Below are 14,747 nucleotides of genomic sequence, written 5' to 3' on the forward strand. Positions count from 1 at the left end.
TGATAACTCCTGTTTGTTTCAGTGCTGTTTATTTTAATTGACTTGATTTCCTATGGTATGTCTGCCACAGGAAGTACTGCATTTGCACTTGATCTGTCCAGTATGGAAATTTAATACTCTCTTCCTCCATCTTCTTGTTTGGCAGGTTGAGGTAATATCATACATTCATATAAAACTAGTGAACAAGCACATTTTAAAAAAAAGTTCAAAATCAGATCCCTGATATTGTGAAAATACTCCATACAATGTGCTATTAATTGACTTATGAAGTATAAAAAAGCTGAGACCAAATAGGCAGGGGCACTTAATTTCACATTATAAGTGTACTGCTGGCTGTAAGAATGTAGTCTATTCCCTAATAATAATACTCCAGTTGGAAGTGTTAAATCAACGTTTGTCTGTGTTTATCAGCTTTAGTGAGTTTGTCTGCTTGAATAGGTACAGGCACACATGTGGAACCTCTTGGAGATCACAGTCTTTTCAAACTGCAAGTCAGAATAGTGCTCTTCCCACCTTGTCCCCTTGTGATAACATTGTTGCTTTTAAAGTGTCATTGAGTAATTGTCAACTCTGCCGAATACCCAAACTGAGTTTTTATAAGTAGTCTTTTGTCTGTGACAGACTGATCTTAAGTAAACTTCTCTAGAGTTGGCTGGATGGTGGTTCCTAAAGCTGCTCTAGCACAGGGGCTGAATTTGTGCTTCATAGCAACAGATACCAGCCAAAGCTGAGGTGGCTGGCTTCTCCAGGGTCCTTCGCTTCACTGTGAGCTTGAAGCCAAGCTTGCAGTCTTCAGGAGATCAGTGTCAGCTTTTTTCCCCAGAAGAGCATGAGAAGTGGTGAAATGCTTGGCTGTCCTCAGTGGAGTGTCTGGAAGCCTTTTTTCCTGTTCCCAGCCTTTGGCACCACCTGTGGTCATTCTGCCACCTCCAGAGATGTCCTGATTTACAGCTGGCGCTGAGAGCGTACGAGGGTGTTGTAACTTTTCTGGAGAAATGTCATCCTCTAACAAGCTGCAATTTTTATTAGCTCGTGAATCGATCCTTTGCTGTCACAACAGCCTCTGAAGCCTTTTGAATTCCAGGGTGCTACAAGTTTTGTGCTATTTAACCTTCCTAGAGACTGCCTATTTCTTGGCTTCTGCTAGTGTAAAGGCATCTTTCTTGTAGAGATTCCAGAGTGCTATGTGCAGGACCAACAAGAAATTCATACTGTAGATCTTTAATTTGTTGGTTTTGGGGTGTGTGTGTGTTTGTTTTAATGAAACCTGATAGGATTTCAGTCAGCTTCTGTCTTTGTTTTTAAACTTGCTTGGAAATGATCAGTGAGTTCAGAAGTCAGTATGAATGTGTCCATAAAGTGTAAGCATATGTAAGTCTAATTTCCATGGTAAACCCAGTGTTGAAAATACTGTGGATTGTCCTTGGGGATATAAAGGATGTTTTTTCTGTGCGGCTGCTTATTCTGGAGAGGGGGATCTCTGACTGTGTTTATTTGTAGTTCTTTGGCAAATCAAATTGAACTCTCATCTGGAGAGGGAAAAATCTGCACTCTGTAATGCATGTATTTTCTGTTGGATGGAAGCTGAAAGCGTGTGTTTCTTTTTCAGTGATTCTCCCTGTCTCTCTAGTGGATAAGGATTTAAGAAAGCTTAGATAATGCTGTTAATGTCTCAGAAGGCCTGTTTTCCTGATTTTTTTTTTCTAAACATGTGCCTCCTAATATTTTGATAAAACATGTTGCCTATATTAAAAGCAGTTATTGTTGGTGGTTTTAGCTCACAAATTTGTAATGCACATTACATATTTAATTACTTGAGGGGAAAAATGTGAAGTACGTATTATTTCTACCAGAGTCTTGGTTATCAAAATGCAGTGTCCCTGTAGTGAAGGATATACTCCATGTAGAGTCATTCACAGTGGAACATGTTATTACTAGAATGCCAGTTAAAATGAGGACCCGAAAGCAGATTTTTACTCACTTCTGGGTTTAGTAAAAACTACTTTTCCCTGTTGTTTACATTTCCTGTCTACCACACAGATGTATGGAAATAACTCTTCCATACATCTGTGTGGTGAGAGAGGTTGGTTGGTTGTGGTGGTCATATAGGTTTATGAGTACCTAAATATTATCTAAATTGTTTACCAGAACCAGTAGCAGGCTCATCCTCTTTCTGACTCTTCAGATTATTTTAGATTTTGTCAATACAATCTGAAATCTATATGGGCTTTTCAAATCTCTGAATAACTTGGGGTTTAGAGTAATTTGGCCTTCAGAGGATTCACCTAGTGACTGCTTGGAATGAAAATTTCTACCAACAGATCTTCAGTATTACCTTTGTGTCCAAGGACACAGTATTTCTGCTGAATTCAGGATCTCTGTTCTGGAGCCAAATATTTTGACCTAAAATAGGATTGATGGGAAAGAGAGAAGTAGAGGAATTAATATTCCTTTCTATTTTTTTATTTTATTTTTTTTACTCCTTTTAATCTACTGTCCCAAGCATGAAAATCTATTTAGCCTTATATTGGAGCCTATATTTTATGTATGTTACAGTAATTATGGGCCTACCTGCCCAGAATTTACAGCATTTTGCTTTAGACTGCATGTATTAATTGCTAGGGTGGTTTCTGTCCTTGTAGAATCAACGGCTGAGTTTCCCCACTTGGCATCTCTGGTGTCATTCTGTCCCTTGGCAGAAAATACATATGATATAACTGTATGCATGTTCTGCTGATTCTTGGCATGATTTGTTAAATTGTTTGTCCTCATTGATTTTCAATTTTCTCTTATCCCTTATTTTTTTATAGCCCTTTTAGGGTCTCCAGCTGGTGGAATCCAAAATTCCATCGGTTCTGTTGGCACAGGCCAGCAGAATACTCCATCGCTAAGTAATCCTAATCCAATTGACCCCAGCTCCATGCAACGAGCCTATGCTGCTCTTGGACTGCCATACGGCAACCAGCCTCAAACACAGTTGCAACCCCAGGTACAAGGCCAACAGCCGGCACAGCCTCAGGCTCACCAGCAAATGAGGACCATTAATGCATTGGGTAGGTGGAGAAAATACCAGAAAACTAAGATGTTAAAATAAACAGAACTGTTGAATTTTTAGCAAAGTCATTATACTATTTAGAAGCACTAACATTCATTTATGTTTGAATTTTAGAAAGCTTCTGCCAAATAGAAGTAGTTTTGGTTTCTTTTAAAATATAGTCCATAGCATGTTGTTGTCTGAGGTGATGAGGCAGAATTGCAGAAGGACTCTGGTTTAACAAGTATTTCACCTGTTTAGCAGACAGTTCTGTCTCAGAAGCTAATTTTTTTCTGGAACTTAATTGTTAGTCTTATCTTCTTTTTATCTTACTGAATTAATCTTAAGAGGTTATGAATTTTAAATGTGAATAGACTAGTTTTTGTGGGAAAGAAAATGTTCAGACTGAAACTAACGTGATTGCACAAGTAGCTACGTATATGCACCACAGGAGATACTATCATAAAGTGCTTATCTGATATGCTTTTTATTTCATTAACGACTTGGGTCAGTAAAGTGTAGTTTTGCTGTGTTATTGTCACAAATTGTGAACTGGGTACCAATGATGTTTAATTTTGTTCCAAAGGAGCCAACCAGATGAACCTTCCTGCAGGAGGAATAACAACAGACCAGCAAGCTAGTCTAATTTCTGAAACTGCGCTTCCAACATCCCTTGGGACAAATAAGTAATGCACACGTTTTCATTCTTGTTCAATTAAACATTTATTTACATGATTATGAATGTAAATAAAGAGCATGTTTTAAAAACTAATTGTATTGGCATGGAAATGATCAGTCACATATATAGCTATGCTCTTCTTTCCTACTTCAGTTCTGTATCTGCCACTTTGTCCCCCCAGAGAGTGTACAAACACCTTAACAGTCATGATTCTTTATCATTCATACTATGTCTTGTAAATTCCTGAGCTTTGCTGCTTTAGGTGTTGCAGTTTGTTGATACCAAAATTAGAGAATGTTTGATGCAATAGCTAGAAGTGATAAAAGCAATTACTCAAAAATTACTTCAGGCGTCAAACATACAACAAAACTCTGCATTCTTGTACTCTAACAGTCCCTTTTCTTCTTATATTAGCCCACTAATGAATGATGGCACAAATTCTGGCAATGTTGGAAACCTCAGCTCAATGCCAACGGCTGCACCTCCTTCTAGTACCGGGGTAAGGAAAGCATGGCATGAACATGTCACTCAGGACCTGCGCAATCATTTAGTGCATAAACTGTAAGTATTCACCAAGACTCTTTTTCCTGAATGTTTTAGAGAATTTCAATACAGTAGTTCTACCATTAAGTTGAAAGGTTGTTGAGAAAGTTATCAGTGGTGGTTGTCTGACACTAGACTACTGAGGATGAGCTGTTACCTTTAACCCTCCTCTTCAGTTCATTCAGCTCATTAAGGAATGGGCATGAAATCAGTTCATGTTGCTAGTAAATTTGTTCTGCTGTAGTAAATAAGTATTTAAACTCTAGACTGTCAAATCTCCTATGTTTTTCATTATTGAATTTGCTTTTAATCTTGTGGGAAATAATACAATACTGATTTTTTTTTTTTTTATTTTTTTTTTAACCCAATTATTTTGCTATGATTTTATGTATCTGGTATATAAGGGAATATCATAAAGCTGTATTGAGGTTTTTTTTCTCTAAAGAATTTTTCTTCTATTCTTTCTCCTTTTATTTTAGTGTCCAAGCCATCTTCCCCACTCCTGATCCTGCAGCACTGAAAGATCGCCGCATGGAGAACTTGGTGGCTTATGCCAGGAAGGTGGAAGGAGATATGTATGAATCTGCTAATAGTAGGGTATGTTGCTGTTTGGTATATGTTAAAGAACAGTAGCATCACAAATCTCATAAGCATAATGAAAACCACAATCATTTCACTGTTCTCTTGACGATGAAAGTCATGTTTTCTGTCTGTGACAGTGTGTGTGTAGTCCCAAGCCATCTGATTAATGTCACTTCAAGTTAATTCATCTCCCTCAGCTCCATGAGAGCTAGACAACATCATCCCAGCCCTATTTGCATTCCTCCTGAAAGTGTGATTGATGTGCACAAAGACTGGAGCACAGCTTGCCGTTCTTGATGTTTCTCTTACTGACTTTCTCCTTTCTGGAAGTCTGTGTAAATAGTAGTTTTGAAACTTACTTAATGACTCTTTGCAACTGCAGTTTTTTTCTAGAACTCAGTCCTATTGTACTGTTTACCTTTACCCGTACTCTTGGAGTTATTTCTTCTCTACTCAGCAGCATTGAGAGTGATTTGGCTAGGACATATAGCTATTTCATGTCTCAACATAATAAGGAGTCATTTTGCCTGTGTTTGTCCTTGCGCATGGAAAACAAGACAGAATTCCTGTTCTGGTTCATGATTTTTGCTCTGTCTCCAAAGGGGTATCAGTTCAAATCTCTTACTACTCCGAGGGAGCAAACCCCTGTTTGACATGCTGAGGTTACTATTTCATTATGACACTGTGCTAAGTCTTCCCTAAAGGAATCACTTTCTGAAAGTTTTCATCTGATAGAGACAATGTTAGTAGTGACAGTCATCATAGCTGGTGAGATCTTAGCTGATCAGAATCTTGAGGTCCTTTCTTAAATAAGTTAAGAGTATCTAAAGAGAGCAGTTAGTGTCAGTTGGGTGATAATCATCCAGTAAGACAGTAGCACTTAGTCGGCTCCCTCAGACCATCTCCCAGAAGAGCTGAAGGTGGAACTGCAGTTTTATTTTCTAGATGTAGATAGTTAGTGGCCGTGGATGTAATGCTGCTGTTGTGTCAGTATTGGTCAGTGACAATATCATCTTCTTGTGGCTAGTAGGAGGTTGTTTAGCAAGGAAGACTCGAGTGTCATCACCCTTGATTACCCTGGCAGCTTTAGGAAACATATTCAGAGAGAACAAGAATTTCATAGACATACACAGGCATCTAAATATGTTCTCAATAAGGATGAGCATAGTAGACTTCTGTTTATAAAATTAAATGTCTTCTGACCTAGTGTGCTAGACAAACACCCAGATACATCTTCTCTTTACCCCTTAAAACTGCTGTGAGAACTTTATTGTTAGAAGTCTCTTTTATGGGAATTTATCTAAAGTATGTGGCTCCAAGCAGCAAACTTAGTAGAAGGGAGTAGTTTAGAATGTAATAGCAAGGCCACATGGAATTGCATCGTTCTCTTAGAGGAGCATCCATTCCACTTTGCATTGAAAAACAGATTAGCATGAGGCATCATTGTTAAGTAATTGTTTTACTACATACTACATTGTTTTAGTATGAAAACAATGTGTGAAAGTAGCACAACATTACATTCAGAAGTAGGAAGTTAGAGGTGAAGGGTCTTGAGCAGGAGGAGGGAAGGGACTGCAGTGCTTTTAAATTGGGCAGTCAACAATATCTGCACTGATGAATTTTTGAGACACTTGGAGGAGGGAAGTGACCTAAAACTAAAGTTCCGTTTTGCGGTTCTGGATTTCTTTAACAAGGTTGGTGAGAAATCCCTATCTCCTGTTAAGTTTTCTGAAATGAACTCAATCCTAGTGTAATAACAAAATCTAGTTTTGAGGAAAATTGGATGAAGACAAAAGGATTGTGGGACAGGCATCACTCAGCCTTTGTTCCATGTAACCCTGGGCTTTAAGAGCATAGATGATCCCACAAAAGAAACATAGTCTTGACGGTTTGAGGGGGTTTTATGCCTTTAACAGGTGCATAATCTCATGCACTTAGCAATTGCTGGACACACATCTGCCAACAAGCAAAATTATCTGTCTTGCTGTGCACTGTGACTGTCTTATTTGATCTGTTGTCAATGTGGATTGAGTAAAATGGATTTTTCATCTCATACCGATGTTGTGTTTAGTTGTCTGTGCCTGTGGACTATTTTTCACTGATTTCCTCCGTTCCTTTGGGATTTTATCTGGTTTTGTTTATTCCCTGCAATGACTGTCAGTAGTCAGACTCCTTAGGAAAAGAGTGATTCTTTTCTGTATGTAAAAATTGATCTGTCCTTAACACTTATCACCTGAAGTTTAGTTAGTGTAACTGTTGCTGGGAACATCTTTTTCTTTTGTCTGTGGATTAGTGGAAATATTTATTATGAATATAACATTTAAAAATAATTTAACACTTGGAAACTAAATCACAGCTTCCTGTTTCTCATCCAAATAACAGAGATTCTACAGTTTTCTTTGTTTAATAATCTACTCAGAATAGATGTGAAGGATAGCCATAAAGCCAGGTCTTATATATGGAAGACTTCTTTCTTCCTTTGCTGCATTAAAGCAGTGATGAGACTCTTTCAATTTACGAAATTCTGAAAATAAATACTTATTTTTCAAATAGGCAGGTGTAGACATCACAAAACCCAAACCAGGTGATGTTACTCTGGGAAACTACATGAGTTCTGATGCTGCTTTCTTACACTTGACACCAAGTACCATTTTTTTCCTCTCTTTTAGGATGAATACTATCATTTATTAGCAGAGAAAATCTATAAGATCCAGAAGGAGCTAGAAGAGAAACGGAGGTCTCGTCTCCACAAACAAGGGATGTTGGGGAATCAACCAGCCTTACAGAGTGCAGGCCCTCAGCCCCCTGGCATCCCGCAGGTGGCTGCTGCCATGGGTCAGGCACAGCCCGTGAGGCCGCCCAGTAAGTACTTCTGCAGGATGTACTTGTGCATCTCACCTGTAGCTCTGCAGAGTTTGTGTCCTTGGGCAGTCATGCTAATCCTCACGCATAGTTTAAATTGGAGTTTTTTTCTGACCATTCTTCTGTTGTGTTGCAGATGGGCCTATGTCCATGCCAACCGTGCCTATAAGTCGTATGCAGGTTTCTCAAGGTATCTATGTTTTCCTCTCTAAATGCAATTATGGGTTCAAAATAATTGTTAGGGTGAAAAACTGATCTTCTGTTTTAATTTTGGAGTTGGGGTGGGGAGAGCTGCCGGCTCTCCCTTTTTTTTTCCAGCATCATTCTTTATTGTTGTTCTGTGGCAGGAACTGTCTTGGTGTGGTCTTGTCTTAAGAACTGGCAATATGTACCCAAAACTTCGCTAGCAATTGGGAAGTAATTTCAGAAGTAGAGAGAGCACAGGCAAGAATACTGTGGATAATCTCATTTAAAACACTCTAAAAGGGTGGGGGGAAAGAAATGTTGGCATGTTTTACCAGTTAAGTAGCCAAAAATACACCTGTAGCTGGAAACTTAGAACATTAATCGTAGAGCCTGTACAACTAACTATGTCCTTCCCTGGTTTCTGATGGACAGTGCATCTAAAAGAGCCTTTTAGTTTATAGTGCCGATGGCTTGCCATCACTCATTTAGCCTGTTCTGGGCTCCTGGGCAGGGTTATTTTTTCTTAAAAATAAAACCCTTTGATTTTGGGTGCTTCAGTTTCCTCCAGTTATTTTATTTCTTGGATCAGAATTAGTGTAAGTTGAAAACTGTGTTGAAATGTCCTTGAAGTTACATCCTTTTAAAATGCATTTCAGTAGGAGAAAAAGTTGATAGCATGTGTAACTCAATTACTTATTTACACATTTATTCCTGATAGACAAGTTCGGGGGTTTTTTTGTGGGGGTTAAATGTTTTGTATAAAAAGCCAAGACCTGTTAAGCATATTGCTAGCTTCTGTCCTGAGTTGAGGCTAGGAGTTGCCTTCATATAACAATATGTGTTTTTGTCATATTTACTTCAACCATTTGGCGAGCCCTGGCTAAGACATTGCTGTTTCAAAGCAAATGCCTAATTTTAAGAAACCGTCCCAAGGTATCATTTACGCATAGCATCCTGTCTTTGCAGATCTTCATCTTCTGCATTTTAATTTTTTTTTTAGACACTAGAAGTTCTATTTCACCTTAACTGGTATTGCTCTAGATACCTCTTGCATCCTGATGTGTCTCTTAAGCCAAGTAATTTGAACAAAATTAAAAGAAAAAGGGAAGTGTAGGGCAGTCAAACTTCAGTCATGATAAATGTCAACTTTATAGTAGAGTATACATACATAAATTCTGATGACTTGTTCCTAATGAGTTGTTTTGGGGGTGCATTTGCAGGAATGAATCAGTTTAACCCCATGTCCATAGGGAATGTACAGATGCCACAAGCACCCATGGGACCCCGTGCAGCTTCTCCAATGAACCACCCTGTACAAATGAACAACATGGGCGCTGTTCCTGCGGTTCGTATTTCTTATTACCAAGTTCTTCTCAAAATTGATTACATTTAGCAGTGTTAATGCTGTTCTGAAAAGGCCATGTCATAGAGTAGTACTGTAAATTGTAGGGTAATTTCATGGAAACATACAGAGTCTGTCAGGCTTTTATTGAGGCAAAACCACAAACAAAACAAAAACCAAAACAACATTAGAGAGGTAGATACCAGAGATTAAATAATCTCCTGACAGTCTGTGGAAGAGGATAGTTCTTTCAGAAACTGTGTGTTTGCATTATATATATGTTCGTTATTCCTCTATTAAAACATGTTTTTATTCTTTTCATTCTGGGTTATCTTCATTAGCTCAGAGAACAAAGCAGAGTTAACACTTAGTAGAGTTTTGAATAATACCTCTTTGAAAATAAATTCTTCATGAATACTGTGGGGAAAAATGCTAAAGTTAGATGTATATGCCCACTTCCATTTCGTTTACTGAAGCCAGTTTTCTTTTTATTTTTTTGTCCTATCTTTTGGTTGATTACATTGAGTGTATTTTCTTTGTTTTCCTACATAATACTAAATGGTAATATCTTTAATTTGGGTGTTACTTTTTAGATGGCAATGTCTCCTTCCCGAATGCCTCAGCCACAGAACATGATGGGAGCTCATTCCAACAACATGATGGGTCAGGCTCCTACCCAGAACCAGTTCCTGCCTCAGAATCAGTTTCCAGCATCCACTGGGGCTATGAATGTGAACAATGTGGGCATGGGTCAATCAACAGCCCAGGCTGGGGTGGCACAGGTGAGATGTAATTTCTAATACTTCAGTTACTCTTAATTACTTTATTCTAATTTATTTATGTCTGTCTGTTTATATATTCATTGTTTATTGTAGTCATCCCTGACTTTGGGGAATCCTGGGTTACACTTGCCTTTTTCATAAGCTCTTATATGACCTATCTTCATGTGCTAACTGGGGGCAATGACCTGTAATTCCCCATTTAAATTCTAAAAAAATGCATGCTGATGATATTCTTTTTTTTGGGGGTGGGGTGGGTGGGAAATACCAAAAGTTAGTTCATGGGATGTCTGTGAACATATGCTTTTGTCTTTGTGTGGACCTGAGTAGCTAGACTCTAAATCAAGATTGCAGTAAAGTGGTTGTTGAAGATCTTTTAAAGTTTGTTTCTACTTCTGAAGAGAAAATGGGGGGCTTTTGTAACATTTTTCTGTTAACAGCAGCAGTCAGTGAAGTAGCAGCTGTGCTTATGATGCTGAGGTGTATGCTTTTCCACAGGAGAGGCTTGCTTTTTGACTTTGAGTTCTAGTAATTTGGATTAGTTGGAACCTCCAGAGTTCTCTGGTCAGCCCCATCCTCAAATGAGAGAGAACTGAGATTATGGAAGGCTCCGTCAAGTCAAGTTTAGAATATGTTCAGGATAGAGCATCTACAATTTCTTGGGCCCTGGCTCACTTTTCTTGACCACTTTTGTGGTGAACATTTTTTTTCTAATGCACTTAGTCCAATAAAACTGACTATGTACAGACAATATAGAACTGTGTTTTAAATTTGAAAACTCATCTGTAGGAGCATTAATTGATTTGGATTCAAGTAAGAAGTACATCTAAGGATAAGAGTATTCTTTTTTTTTATCACTAGTTATCTGATGCAGTCTTTAGGAAAATGTATAGTTTAAAAGTCTGTGCACATCCAGAATACTTTACTGTTGCTGTTCTGAAAAACAAATGCAAGGTTTCCTTAAGCATCTGGAGTAGTCTGATTAGAATTTAAAAGAAAACAAAAAAAACCAACACCTCACCTTTTAAGTGTTACGCTGTGAATGGGGCAGGCATTAATAAGTTGAACTGTGTGTCTCCTAAAGCAGGGCTGCCCTAGAGACCTGGCCTAAAACATGTATGTGCTCAAAACCATTTGTATGCAAAACCTGACCTTTGCCCAGCTAATGGCGTGATTTAGAGGTTGTCTGCATGTGAGTTTCTGTGTTACTCTTAGATGGTGAGGATTCCCTCTCTATGCCAGTAGAATTAACATAAAAAGGTGTGCATGGCACATCTAGGTCTAGGAGCAGGGTCTTTGACTAAGAGCTGGTGAAAATGATTAGAGAAATCAGAGCATAGTCATTTGCAGTAGTAGCATTTGTTTATACCTGGTCTAAAGTTTAGATTTAGGGTATCGTGTTAAAGAAGGCTTCAGTGCTTTGTCAGAGTTTTTTGGAGTCACATGTCTGTAACACAGTCTCTCTTTCTAGCAGGGGCAGGTTCCCAGTGCTGCTCTTCCCAACTCCATGAACATGCTAGGACCGCAGAGTGGGCAGTTACCATGTCCACCAGTGACCCAGCCACCTCTACATCAGACTACACCTCCTGTGTCCACTGCTGCTGGGATGCCACCTATCCAGCACCAGACACCAACAGGAATGACTCCTCCTCAGCCAGCAGCACCCACTCAGCCATCGACACCGGTCTCATCTTCAGGACAGACACCAACCCCAACCCCGGGTTCTGTTCCAAACGCGACACAGACACAAAGCACACCTACAGGGCAGACCGCCGCACAGGCTCAAGTCACGCCACAACCTCAGACCCCAGTTCAACCCCAGTCTGTGCCAACCCCGCAGCCATCTCAGCAACAGCCAACATCTGTGCAGGCACAGCCTCCTGGCACTCCAGTAAGTACCAGCTAGTTGCATTTTTCGTGTCTAGTGACATTCCACAAGAGTTCACCCTACGTATAGCACCATGTCGTGAATGTGTAGAGCCTGTAGTTGTCAGTAGTACCTTCTATGTTAGACCAAAGGGTTCCTTGTAGATATGTGTAAAAATGTGTGTGTTCAGATGTTCTCAGTATTGTTTGAAGGAGGGGGGTGCCTTGAATGACTTTGAACTGCTCAAAGTAAAAATGGCAGCAGTGTGCAGAAAGATGAGGTATAACAGGCCTGATGTTATATTTGGCCTTAATTAGAATCGATCTTTTCTGATCTTGAGATTTGCATAGGGTTTTTTTTCTTCTAAGAATCAGTCAGGACGAATGCACGTTTCAAGGGATGTACAGTTTCTGGGCAGGTGTTTTCTCTGTAAAAGAAGCCACTTTGGGGCAGAATTCTTCCTTGGCTTCTCCTCTGTAAAGCAGAGTTATTAAATGTGGGATATCGAAACTTGGCTACAGTAAGTTCCTGTATCCATGTTCTGCACTGTTTTAGAATATCATCTCATGTCTCTTTTGTGCTGTTCATTTTTAGTAAAGGAAAATATTTCTATATATGCAGTGTCTTTCTTTTGTACTGTTTTTACAACAGCTATCCCAGGCAGCAGCTAGTATTGATAACAGGGTCCCCACCCCTGCCTCAGTTGCTAGTGCTGATACGAATTCCCAGCAACTAGGACCAGATGCACCAATGCTAGAAAGCAAATCAGAAGTTAAAACTGAAGAAACTGAGCCAGAGACTAGTGAGACACAAGTGGAAGCTAAGACTGAGGTAAATGAGATTCTATACAGCTTAACTGAAAGCAGTGATAGATATAAAAGCACTTAATAATGTGTCTGAATTGGTGAGCTAAGGGGTGAGAGGAGGGTAGTTACTGGAAAGTAACTGTCCTGAGGAAAGCCATGGATGGAGAGTGCTTCGACAATCTCAAACTAATATTTTGATGGCTGAAGTTTGGGTCATGGATTTAATAGTACATCTCATTGCATCCTTTCTTAAGGTGGAGGAGGATTTACAAGGATCTTCACAAATAAAAGAAGAAACAGATGGAACAGAACTGAAACAGGAGCCAATGGAAATAGAAGAGAAGAAGCCTGAAATAAAAGTAGATGTTAAAGAGGAAGAGGAGAGCAGCACTAATGGAACCACTTCACAATCCACATCACCATCTCAGCCCCGCAAAAAAAGTATGTGCATGAAAACTGAGGTTTTCTTGTGTATTTAGGTTTTACTGGCATTTGTTATCCACAGTCTCAGCTGCTGCTGGGACGTCTGTTTTGCACATGTGTTCCAGTATGTGGAGCTCTAGGAGATCACTACTCTAACTTGTTTTTGAAAGTAGGATTCCTGTAATGTTACATGTATCACAGGCGGGAAAAGCATGTCAGTGTGGTCTTGATCACAGCAGTCTTCTCACAAACTCCAGTTTCTGCTCAGAAGGACCAGGACAGTGATTACTGGAAAATTATGTACATAAATCTCTCCCTGTACATCTTGGCCAGTGTCTTTCAGGGGAGCTCAGCATAGATAAGGGTACTCTCAGTAACCAAGAATGCCCATTGCTATGCTTTTCCATTAGAGGATGCACACACCACCCTTATACTGAGTTTCAGCATTCACTTCTCTTGAGAATTTGGTGCTTGAACTCCACTCCTGAATCTGTATTCCTCCGAGGCTTGACTGCTGCAATAGACTGAAGCTTTTTTTAATGTCCTGTGTAATTTTCAGTGTAGCATTCATTTGAAAGCTTTCTTCTCAGAAGTGGTTAGGTCAGTAGTCTCCTCAGTTAATCTACAGTGTCAGCATAGGTTCAGGTGTGGGTGTCTGTATTGTGTATTTTTCCAAAAGGAAACTCGATGGCATTATAGATTTTGAATGGACTTATGTAAATGATTGCATGCCCTGGGTTAATAAGAAATAAATGAATAAGATTGTTAAAACAGGCAGAAATAAATTACTTGTCATGCAGGCTTTGTGGAAGCCTGCAAGGTAAGTTTTTGGATTCAAAAGCCGTAGCTGTTTAGAGACCTCTGTGTCTTGGCATCTGCTTTTTTGAGATGATGTTTTTTGTGGTTGGCTTTTAGGTTTTGACCAAAGTTAAGCTTTCAACATGTTGCAAATGTCAAAAAAAAGTGGTGATCCATTTAATTACCTTATTTTTTTTTTTTTCCTTCCTTCTTCCTTTGCAAAGGAAACTGCATATAACTACATTAGGAGAACATTACGTGTGCAAGCTTTCCAGAATGTGATCAAGGAATCATAAAGTTTGAAAGTTTATGCAGCTTGAGTCTTGATCTGCTGTATATGCTTTACGTTGCATTTAATTACTAAGCATAATCTTTTTATGACAAAGCACTATAAACCACATTTTTCTGTAGATGGTGTTTTCAGTTTGTAGCACAGTGGGCCAGCCAAATGAGAATATGCTGCAGAACTAACTGGCAGAGCCTGTTTCACACAAAATGTAACATAGGGAGTGGAAAGCTTATTAGCATTTATAAACCAATTATATTCCCAGTGGAAAGAATTGCTGTTGCTTGTTAGAAGGAATGTGCTTGCAAGCAAATTGAGGTGAGTGGTAGAAAGAGGAAGGTCCTTGCAAAATTAGTCCATTGAAGCTGTGCTGTGTCCTTCTGCTGATTCAGTCTAGGTTACTATGTATTTCCAGCACCTCATTTTGTAATGCAATTTTATCTTGGAAATAGTGTCACTAAGTAACTGTGTAGTATAATACATGTGCAGTGTGGGCAGGTACAACCATATACACAGCTTTAAATGGTGACATTTTCTCACAAGTAGTTTGTCCAACTTTA

General features: G+C 39.1%; 1 protein-coding gene across 1 annotated transcript in view; it reads left to right on the forward strand.

The window, feature by feature from the left end:
• The window catches only part of CREBBP (CREB binding protein), an 80,473-nt gene that overhangs the window by 37,642 nt on the left and 28,084 nt on the right, over nt 1-14,747 (forward strand). Inside the window, 11 exon segments of the mRNA XM_010009376.1 lie at nt 2,811-3,053; nt 3,621-3,720; nt 4,128-4,274; nt 4,736-4,853; nt 7,508-7,700; nt 7,837-7,890; nt 9,107-9,231; nt 9,822-10,010; nt 11,479-11,898; nt 12,526-12,705; nt 12,935-13,121. Of these exon segments, the coding sequence (XP_010007678.1) occupies nt 2,811-3,053; nt 3,621-3,720; nt 4,128-4,274; nt 4,736-4,853; nt 7,508-7,700; nt 7,837-7,890; nt 9,107-9,231; nt 9,822-10,010; nt 11,479-11,898; nt 12,526-12,705; nt 12,935-13,121 (1,956 nt within the window).

The sequence above is a fragment of the Nestor notabilis genome, unplaced genomic scaffold (genome assembly GCF_000696875.1).
Source record: "Nestor notabilis isolate BGI_N333 unplaced genomic scaffold, ASM69687v1 scaffold4362, whole genome shotgun sequence".
NCBI classification, from domain to species: domain Eukaryota; kingdom Metazoa; phylum Chordata; class Aves; order Psittaciformes; family Psittacidae; genus Nestor; species Nestor notabilis.